The sequence below is a fragment of the Vitis vinifera genome, chromosome 2, assembly GCF_030704535.1.
Source record: "Vitis vinifera cultivar Pinot Noir 40024 chromosome 2, ASM3070453v1".
In the NCBI taxonomy this organism is placed as follows: domain Eukaryota; kingdom Viridiplantae; phylum Streptophyta; class Magnoliopsida; order Vitales; family Vitaceae; genus Vitis; species Vitis vinifera.
Genome location: NC_081806.1, coordinates 17,497,338 through 17,508,564, shown reverse-complemented (window position 1 = coordinate 17,508,564; position 11,227 = coordinate 17,497,338). Strand labels below are relative to the sequence as shown.

Below are 11,227 nucleotides of genomic sequence, written 5' to 3'. Positions count from 1 at the left end.
ACCCTACCATGCTCCATGTGGAAGACAATTCTGTGACGGTATGCCTACCATGCTCCAGAGAAGTTTGTGATCTACACTCCACATTACTTCTCTTGCTCAAGGTCTTACCCTAAGGCTAGCTCATGCTCCACCCTCCACCTTGCTCCTCTTGCTCAAGGTCTTGCTCATATACATTGTATTCTTTTTTAAAAATAAAATAAAATAAAATAAAATAAATAAAGTGGAGCAAGAATTACAAGTTAAAGGCATGTGATCAAGTCTAAGATACAATCGACCAAGGGTGAAGGACTTCTTGTAGGATGATAAATTGGAAGTGAAAATACCATGAGAAAAGCAAATATATGTTCAAATAAGAAACTTTCCCATTAACACAAAGTCTTTCCTTGATACCAGGTAGAAAAAAAGGAAGAAAATAAAGTCGTTTTTGGAAAAAGTTGAAGAAAGGTATTTTGAAATAGGAAATTTCCTATTAAAATATTTCTTTGAAAAAAAAAATATCAAAGAAGGATATTAAAGATTCAAAATGCTAACTTCAAGACTCATCTTTTATACATGACAATGCATGTGTGTGTTTGTCTTGAAGACGGGGCATTTGTAGACATAAAAAATTTTAGTGGATTAAAATACTATCAAATTAGTCTTCAAAATTGTAACTCCTTAGCTCAACGAAATTTATGCTTAATAAGTGATGGGTCATGTATATTGAATATGTAACATGCAATTCAAAAAATGACATGTAACAAAATTTGGAAAACTATAAAATAAAGTCTTCCAAAATCAAATTAAATTAAACAATTGAAATAAAAAAATAGAAATAATTTTTTTTTTTGTTTTCAAATTTTATGAACAAACGAATCAAATCTTCTAATTGAAGTCAAAAGAAAATGATAATTAAATATTCTCTTATTAGCAAACTTCCTTAATAGAGGAGACAAGTTGCTAAAATCAAGAAACCAATTTTTTTTAATTAAGTAATCAAATCTTAGGAATTCTAAATTTAATTTTTTAATTTCATCTCTAAATATATGCGACTTCCTTGAATGAAAATGATGAAGAAAAAAAATCATACAAAAAAAGAAGCCTGACAAAGAGAAAAGAGCTTCATAAAATTCCCCTACAAATCCAAAAAATTACAACACATGTATTCTTCGTCATTCATTAAATTCATTCGAGAACAAGCCGCTTTAAGCTTTCAATTGATCTTTAACTCCAAGAATACACTTTTATTTCCATCCTTCGAATTGCAATCCAAGTGACTAAATCAGGGCAAAAATATATTTCTTCAGTCTAATTTTTTTTTGTCTTAAAAAAAAAATGTGTTTGATAATTACATAACAAGAAAATAAAAGAAAATAAAAATTCAATGATCTTGCCTCATTTAAAATTTATAGATAAGATTATTACTATCATTTCTTTGATAGAAAGGAGAATAAGATGTGAAAAGAGTCATGGTGTTAATTTATTACTTTAAAATTTTATTTGCAAAAATTTTGGGAATGGAACAAATTTTTCATACTTTTGTATTCTAAATTTTTGTTATCAAATTAAATTTGAAAAGTAATTTATGAAACAATATTTATACTATAGTTGCCTTTGAATCTCTCAATTTTGTGTTCCTTTGTAAAGGTAGTACAAAAGGTTAAGAGTTAGACCTTGTTCTCAACTATCTACTGGTAGACGTAGTCACATGGCAATTAGTTTTTTAATGACTTTTTTTCTCTTTAGTCATATAGAAAGCTTCAGCCGCTGCTAAATACAATTTATCCATGGGATTTATTATCCATGCATGAAGAACATAAACTATTTTTGAAAGATTGAATTTGTACCACGCTTTACTGATTTTTTCTAAAAAATAAATAAACAATACATACTTTATTTGCATAGAAAAGGGAATATTATACAGAACAGGTAAGTGAAGATTTCCTTCCAGCCTTGATTTTCCACATTACAAATATTGAGAGTAGTTTTCCTACCTAGCAGATTGCATTACTAACTTCTCACGTAAAGATTGCTTTGGCATGGATTGTATGCTAGTTGAGTTTGACTTTCCTTTATTAGCCCCCTGCAAGCTAGTGAGTGGTAACTTGTGCACTCCTAGCTTGAATCGAAAGACTTGGAATGAAGTCTTAGGGAGTGTCTTTGTGAATATATCAGCTACTTGTAAGGACGATGGAAGGAAACAAGTAATCAAAACTCCACTTGCAACTTTTTTTCCGAATAAAATGATAGTCCAACTCAATATGCTTGGACCATGCATGGAAGACGAGATGTACTGTCATGTGAAGGGCACTGAGGTTATCGCATAGAAATTGAGAAGGTTCACATAGTTGAATGCCAATATCATGGAGAAGGAAAGTAAGCCGAGTTATTTCTGCAGCACTGGACGCAAGGGATCGATATTTGGCCTCGGTGCTTGATCTAGAAATTGTAGGTTGTCGCTTTGAGGACCATGAGATACAATTGGCTCCTAGAAAAATATAATACCTAGATGTGCTTCTTCTTGTGTTTGTGCATCCTGCCCAATCAGCATCACAAAAACCAGTGAGACGAAGCGAACTTTGCTTGAAAAACCTGATTCCATGCTCCATTGTTTCCTTCAAATATCTAAGGATGCGTTTGACAGCTTGCAAGTCAACTTTAGTGGGTGCTTGGAAATGTTGGTAGGCCTTGTTTACTGCATGCACAAAATCAAGCCTTGTGAAGGTTAAATATTAGGGGAATCCAACAAGTTACCTATATCATGTAGGATCAATAGGTTGTTCATCAGAAGGTGTGATGATGGACTTAAGAGCCATGGATGTGTTGATATGAGTACACTCCATCATTTTTGTGTGCTCTAGGAGATCTCTAGTGTACTTTGTTTGAGAAAGAAACAACCCATTAAGAAGATATTTAACCTCCAATCCCAAAAAATAATGCAAAAATCCTAAGTCCTTGAGAGAAAATTCACTACTCAGGGTGCTGATGAGGTCACTAATGATGTTGTTATCATTGCCTGTGACTATAATATCATCAACATAGATAAGTAGCAAAACAATAGACTGACCTTTGCGAAGAATAAATAAAGACGAGTCTATTTTACCACAGTAAAACCCCAGATGAAGAAGACATTGAAATAGTTTATTTAACTAGGCCCTTGGAGCTTGCTTAAGGCTATAAAGAGAACAATTCAATTTGTAGACATGATTCAGAAAGTCCTTGTTTATAAATCCTGGAGGTTGTTCCATGAGTACTTTTTCCTTTAGAAACCCATGTATGAAGGCATTCTTAACATCTGATTGCCTCATTGTCCACCCCAAGGTTACTGATAATGAAAGGATCAATCTGATTATAGTATGCTTTATAACTAGGCTGAAGGTCTCTCCAAAGTCCAAACCCGGTATTTGAGAAAAATCTCTAGCAACTAATTGTGCTTTGTATCTATCTATGGTTCCATCTTCCTTTAGCTTTGTTTTAAACACCCATTTAGAACCCACAATATTTGCAGTTGGAGGCCTAGGAACCAAATCCCATGTTCGATTTTGGATTAAATCCTTAATTTCCTCTTGCATTGTTTGAACCAATAGGGAATTTTCAATGTTGTACAATATGTTTTTGGCTCACTAATATTACTTCTTATGGCAACAAAAGTAACCATTTGAGACTTTAAACTGGGATCATTCTTGAGTTTACTTCTGGTGATCATATGAGTTTCTTTGTTATCTATGTGTTAGCCCTGAGGAGAAGAGATGTCAACAACAATTTGCTTGCTAATATCAGGAACTTCATCATCAACACTGTGACTGGTGGATTTGTTTTGCGGAGATGAACCAACATGCTCATTTTTCTGCCATTTTTAAGGGAAAGAGAGATCAACTACTAGGTGCTTACTGATATAAGGAAAATTACTAACATTGGCAGGCTTGTAGCTACTAGTAGACTCAATCTAGGAGAGTGTTCCAATAGTAGTTGCAGTGTTGAAATTGTGGCCACTAGAACCAAGAGCAACATCAGTGGGAGTTTCAGTAGTAATGACGGTATTATGGTCATTTTTACTAGTAACAATAGTGGAAATTTCAACAGTAATAGTAGTGGGAGTTCCAGTCGGATTAACACATGATGCTTTTGTATTTTGGTTAGTAATACAACTAGTAGAAATTCTTCCGTCAACACTAAACCAGTTTCTTTACCTAGTAGTGCATGACCAATGGTTGAACTTCTTGGAGTTGCTTGATTGGTTAGCAGTGTTCTCCTTCCAAGACTTAGTTTGGTGATCCATTTTTTAAGTCTCACAAAAAACATCTGAAGTTGAGAATGATACCATTTCTATAGGAATCTGTAAATGATTTTTCTTAACAAGAGAGTTAGCATAAGGAAAGCAATTTTCATTGAAGATGACATGATGAGATATGTAAACTCTTTTAGTTGAAGGATGCAAGCATCTATAACCCTTGTGTAGAGAGCTATATCCAATAAAAACACATGGAGATATCTTAGGTGAGAATTTATTCTTCCCGTAGTCTCAAAGGTATGGAAAACATCGACAACAAAAAATTCTCAAGCTCCTATATTCTGGATATTGTTTGAAAAACATAAAGAATGGACTCTACATTTTCAACACCATGGAAGGCAGTCGATTAATAAGGTATACGACAGTATGGAATGCATCTACCCATAGACTCAATGGTAATTTGGCATTGAAAAGCATTGTTAAACCCATTTCAACAATGTGTTTATGCTTTCTCTCTACAACCCCATTTTGTTCTGGAGTTCATGGGCATGAGACTCGTTGCAAAATTCCACACTTGCTTAGGTGATTTTGAAATTTAATTGATTGAAACTCACCTCCACCATCACTTTGGAAGATTTTTATCTATCTTTCAAGTTGATTCTCAACCAGATTTTGAAACTTCAAAAAACATTCATAGAAATTTGATTTTCTTCTCAAGGGATAAAGCCATGTATAGTGAGTATGATCATCAATAAAGACAACATAATACTTGTATCCTTGAGTTGAATTATTTGGTGCAAGTCCCCATAAGTCACAATGAATTTTTTCAAGAAGATTGCTGGAAATTTTATTTTTTAAGCCAAAAGAAACTTTACAACTTTTTCCTAATTGAAAACTAACACAAACTATTGTTGATTTCATCCAACTAGATACTTCAATGAAATTCTTATCTTGTAGAAGCTTTATAGATTTTGTTTGCAGATTCCCCATGCGTTGATGCCACACTTCTTATGGTGCCTTGCTAGACCTAGTAACTATCATGGCTTGAATCACATTTTCCTCCAATGCATAGAGACCTCTCTTCTTAGTTCCTCTAGCTAGCACTTGTTGAAGTTGATCCTTAATGACAAAACTAGTTGATGAGAATTCTATGGAGCATGGGTTATCAGAGGTACGTTGTCCAATGGATAACAATTTTTTCTTAATTTTTGGAATAACCAATAATTTTTTAAGCTTTAGATCTATATGTTTAGTTTTTAGTCTAGCTTCACCAATTTGTGAGATTCTTACAGCTTCTCTATTTCCAACAAAAATTGCATCATGCCCTTTATATGGAATTACTTGGGTAATCTTACCTAGGTCATTTGTTATATGGGTTTTTGCTCTCGAGTCCACATAAAAATTAGGATCCTTATCTTCTTCATTTAGAGCCATAGCAGCCAAAGCTTGAGGAATCTCTTCTGATTGATACAAATAGTTGAATCTGTTCTAGCAATCCAAAGCTGAATGGTTAGCTTTATTAAAAATTTGGTAAATAAGAGTACCTTTAGATTTTTGGAGTTTTTGTTCTGGTGGAAGCTGGTTGTTGAAGCTATTTCTTGGATTTCTGGTGTTGGGATGAACATTCTGCCTTTGGTCATTGGTAGCATTGTGATTGAATCGTCTTGCTAGAATGAAGTCATGACCTCTAGAAAGAAATCTTCCTCCTTGATTTCTTCGTCTTCCTCATTGGGTAAAATAGGCTTGTTCATGGTTTATTGACTCTTTGTTCTCTTCATTTTCTATCATAATCATTTGTTCATGCCCTTGTAGAGCCAGAACAAATTGATTGTAAGAGGGATATGGTGGCTTTGATAACATGGCCACCCGAAAATCCATGTATTTAGTTATGAGACCTTGAGCTAGTTGAAAAACTTTGTCTAGGTCACTTACTGGTTTTCTAACTGTAGCTAATGCATCAAAAATTTCTTTGAACTCCCTTAGATATTCATCAAGGGACCTTGTGCCTTTCTTCAGCCCTCGGAGTCTATTGGTCAATTGCATATCCTTCTCTTTGGTCATTGGAAGGAGTTTTTCTTCCAGAGAGTTCCAAACATCATAGGCAATCTCTGTTCCATCCAATAAAAGAATCACTTCTTCTGTCATGGGTCCAAGAAGCCAGGAGGTAAGTAGATCATCATTGTGAGACCATGTCTCTATTGACTAATCATAGGTCTCCTTTGTTTCACTATCCATTATCCCCTCTTATGCGTGTCTATTTTCAGAGAGATGATGGACTAATCCAAGGCTTCGCACAAGAGGAAGAACTTGTGAGTGCCACAAAAGGAGATTGGACATATTCAGTTTGATGGAGATGAGGCTCGAGCATTGATGAAAAGCCTGAATGCTAAGAACATTTTCTGGGGTTTCCATGGAAGCTTTGGATTGTTTTAGATTAACTAGCTCCGATACCATGAAGAATAGAAACTATTTTTGAAAGGTTGAATTCGCACCACACTTTACTAATTGTTTTCTAAAAAATAAATAAACAATACATACTTTCTTTACAAAAAAAAAAAAAAAAGGGAATATTATACAGAATAAGTAAGTGAAAATTTCCTTCCAACCTTGATTTTCCACATTACAAATATGGAGAGTAGTTTTCCTTCCTGGCAAATTGCATTATCAACTTCTTACGTAAAGATTCTGCTTTGGCATGGATTGTATGCTAGCTGAGTTGGAGTTTCCTTTATCAATGCATGTAAGTGGCTCTTTTTTATTCAAATAGAATCCTATGCTTGTTGATTACTTTTTTCATATATTTGTTTATACCTTTTTTCATCAAACACTAAGTTGACATTCTAGACTACAATTCGAGAAATTCTAGAGTGTGTACGTGTTTGAAATATGAGACATTGACTGAAAGTATAATTTTTTTTTTAAAATATTGAATTAAAAAAGGAATCTATAACTTGGATCTTCCGTGCAACTTCTAATGCACCTAAGCCATGTATAGTATAAGAAATGTCAAACTAGGATGCTCATAAAATATAATGTATGGAATAAGGATTAATAAAAGTAAAACCAGAATATCAGTAAATAATTAATAACTTCATATTTGTTACATCATATCATCCTTTTAAGAGCTCTATACTAACTAAAATTATCATCATTGACTGTGATTTTGACACAAAATAATAAAAATTATAAATAACATGATATATATATATATATATATCGCATATGATAAGAATTTGCAAAATAAATAAACATTTTATTTAGGATTCATATAAAAAAATCTTTGTTTAATGGAAATATTATATGCTAACCTCTAAAAAATAAAACATAATTTTTTAATCTAAACTCTAAAGTATCAAATATATTATTATAACTAATATTTTAAACTATATAGTCTATTATTTGTAGGATAAATTTTTTATTTTTTGTCCATTTCATACTTATATTTATATTTAATTTGTTATCATTAATTATTTATCATATATTATAATTTTATGTTTAATGTTTTCAAAAATTTATTAAAGTTAATAAATATATATGAAAATATTAAAAGAGTGAAAAGAAATCTAAAAGTGTAGTCACTTCAACACATAGATAAAAAAAAATGTCAAAGGTAGGATATCAACAACATGATATGGAGAGGATATCAAAGACATTATATGGAGAAAGTGATGTAGAGGAGAAAAAAAGAAAAAGGAGAGCTACCAAACACATTAAATTACGACTTGTCATATTAAAGATTTTAAAAGGGATAATTATGGAATTCTCATTTTTGTTGCTATTAAAATACATATTTGGAGAATAATTTTATTGATTATCTGTTTGGGGTAAAATATGAAAATTAGAATTCCTAATTAAAAGTATATTTGCTTAAATCAAGGCAAGCGTAAGAATAGTTCTCCCTTTTTTATTTTTCTCAGATAGCTGTCATTGAATCAATCAATAATTTTAGGTAGGGGCCAATACATTACCCAGTTTTTAGCTATATACTGGGGTGTATAGATATATGGTATAAGTCATAGAAAGCCTCAGCCGCCACTAAAGACAATTTATCTGTGTGCTAGATGGATGGAATCCATGCATGTGGGCGGGTCCCTCTTTTTATTCAAATATAATGATAACAACTTGTAGATTATGTATATATATATATAAATAAAAATTAAAGCTTATTAATTTTGAATGTTATCTTAAATTGCTTTTCACAGATGACTCAGTCATTTTCAATTTGTATAAGTCAAGTGGCTGGTCCACAATGTCATGGGCAATATATATACTGAACGCAGTGTGAGGAATCCTCAAACAAAGGGGAAACGAAAAAACATACAATTTTCTGCAATGTCTTCAACTGTTAGAGCCACCGTTGTTCAAGCTTCTAGTATCTTTTATGATACTCCTGCCACTCTAGGTAACGTACCATTTCTTTCAATTGTGCAACTTGTGTAATGGAATATGTGATCTAATTGGTTTCTCAGAGACTGAAAAAAAGAAAAGGATGATTGAACCCTGATCATATTTTCAGCTGCCAATCAAGGAATTACTGCTTTTACAATTATTTTGATGAGTTGAGTTGAGGTGGTTTCTCTTTTCTTAGTTACAAAACAGCTGAAAATATGAGAGTTTCAAGTTTCATCTAGGTCTGTTTTTCCTTGAGTTTTCTCAGCAACCAAAAAGTCATTCGGGATCTCTTAAAAGTTAATTTTCATTCTCTCCATTCAACCAATTAATTTACTTCTTGCAATGTGATTTTGAGAGCAGATAAGGCTGAGAGGTTTTTGAAAGAAGCAGCTGCACTGGGATCCCAACTGGTTGTGTTTCCTGAAGCATTTATCGGTGGGTATCCCCGAGGATATAACTTCGCTGACCGGTCGCCAAGAGGGAAAGAAAGTTTCCGCAAGTACCATGCTTCTGCCATTAATGTTCCGGGTCAATTACCTCTCTTTTTCTCCCTTAAATAGCTAAAGAACTGAGCCACTTAATAAGTTGTTGAAACAAAATCTACTTATGCTGCTTTGTGATGAACCTTCAGCTGACATGTTTCATCTTTAATCTCAAATTAATGTATTTTCAGGACCTGAAGTTGATAGATTGGCATCAATGGCTGCGAAATACAGAGTCTACTTAGTGACAGGTGTTATTGAGAGAGAGGGATACACATTGTATTGCACTGTTCTCTTCTTTGATCCTAAAGGTAATTACCTTGGAAAACATAGGAAACTCATGCCAACATATTGGGAGCGGCTCGTCTGGGGTTTCGGAGATTGCTCGACAACTCCAGTTTATGACACTCCATATGGAAAACTTGGTTCGGTCATTTGTTGGGAAAATAGAATGCCGCTTCTAAGGACAGCAATGTATGGCAAAGGTATGTCTTTTTCTTCACTAACTAATATGGTTTGGCTTGAAATACTTCAGTACTCTTTTTTAAGTTGTTAGGGTTTTAGCCTATAAATAGGCTTGAAATACATTATGGCTTTGATATGGGATTGATTGATCACAAAATACGAATGTACATCTCTATAGGTATTGAGATATATTGTGCTCCTACTGCCGATTCCGGGGATACATGGGTAGCTACAATGAGACACGTTGCTATTGAGGGTGGATGCTATGTTCTTTCACCCATCCAGTTCTGTCGGAGGAAAGATTACCCACCTCCACCTGAGTATCTTTACAGTCCTACAGAAGAAGATGTCACTCCAGATTCCATTGTTTGGGCAGGAGGTAGTGTCATCATTTCGCCCCATGGCGAAATTCTAGCAGGACCGAATTATGAAGGAGAAGGCCTCTTCACAGCTGATCTTGGTATGGCCCTAACTTCTCCAATTGTATATCCAAATATTTCAGTATGCAGATAAGGCAAATGAGTGAATTCTTTAGGTTTAAAAGGACTGCAAACACGGTTTTATGGAAGACTTGATACTCTCTGATATTTAAAAGGGCTGATCAAATATTTTGATGATCACTTGATATGCAGATGTTCGTGGAGAGATTCCTAAAGCAAAGTTCCAGTTCGATGTGGTAGGACATTATTCGAGAGCTGATGTGCTAAGCCTCACAGTGAACAATCGTCCACTGCTTCCTGTTACTTTCACATCCTCACCATCTAAAATCAAAGACGATGATGAGACGGATGAATGCAAATATATATAAAAGATGGGCAATTTAGGAGACAGTTAGCTTAGCTAAGGTCCTCCTTCAATAATTTGTATGATTTTCCAATGAGTCCAACATTTGTTAATTTCCTTGTCTTTCTTTATGCTGTAAATGCAGTCACATGTGCATATGGAGACTGCACTTCATTATAAATAAATCCTTGTTTTGAGTGTAAAATCATCCTTTTTTTTTTTTTTTTTGTCTCAGAGTCTTAATAAAATTGTATTTTCCACCTATTGTTTGGTACAACAGTGCATCTTACTCATTGGCTGAGGCCTCCTCTGTGATAGCTTTTTTCATTTAGCCTCTTGTAGAAGTTGAAACTAAAGGTTAATTTATGATTATGAAAGAGCGATCTCAATATTATAAATGCTTTATTAAATTAACATGAAACAATTTTCCATATAAACTATATATATAAAGAACTTTCAAAATAAGTCAAATTATCTTTTCTTTTAGGTTATGTTTGGTTTTTAGAAAATTTGAGGAAAAATGTAAGAGAAAAACAAAATAAAGAGGAAATGTAGAAGGAAACAACATGTAGCATTTGAAATGGTTAAAGTATCTAAATATAGTTAAGGGTAGTGATTTTAAGAAATGTTTCTAATTTTTCTAATACTTCAAAAAAATTTATCTTTGAAGTATTAGAAAAGATAGAATCACTTCATAACTTTGAAGTATTAGAAAAGATAGAATCACTTCATAAAATCATGCCAAATGTTCTTTTAATATGTTTTGCATTTGAATGGGGAAAATTATGTATTTCAAACTATCCCGGCCATGTCCTACTTTATGCCATCAAGAATTTTTTTTTTCCTTTTTTTTTTCTATGCCAGCTTCTTGAAACCTAGAACAAAGCCTTAAATT

The 11,227-nt window shown here is 33.3% G+C and overlaps 1 protein-coding gene across 1 annotated transcript; it reads left to right on the top strand.

The window, feature by feature from the left end:
* Positions 1–8,481: 8,481 nt before the first annotated feature.
* On the top strand, positions 8,482–10,591 carry LOC100248203 (bifunctional nitrilase/nitrile hydratase NIT4B). The gene is made up of 5 exons (XM_002269325.5): positions 8,482–8,612; positions 8,963–9,130; positions 9,276–9,569; positions 9,728–10,009; positions 10,182–10,591. Exons 1-5 carry the CDS (start codon positions 8,543–8,545, stop codon positions 10,355–10,357), a joined length of 990 nt encoding a protein of 329 aa, XP_002269361.3. The 5' UTR covers positions 8,482–8,542; the 3' UTR covers positions 10,358–10,591.
* The last annotated feature ends 636 nt before the right edge of the window (positions 10,592–11,227 follow it).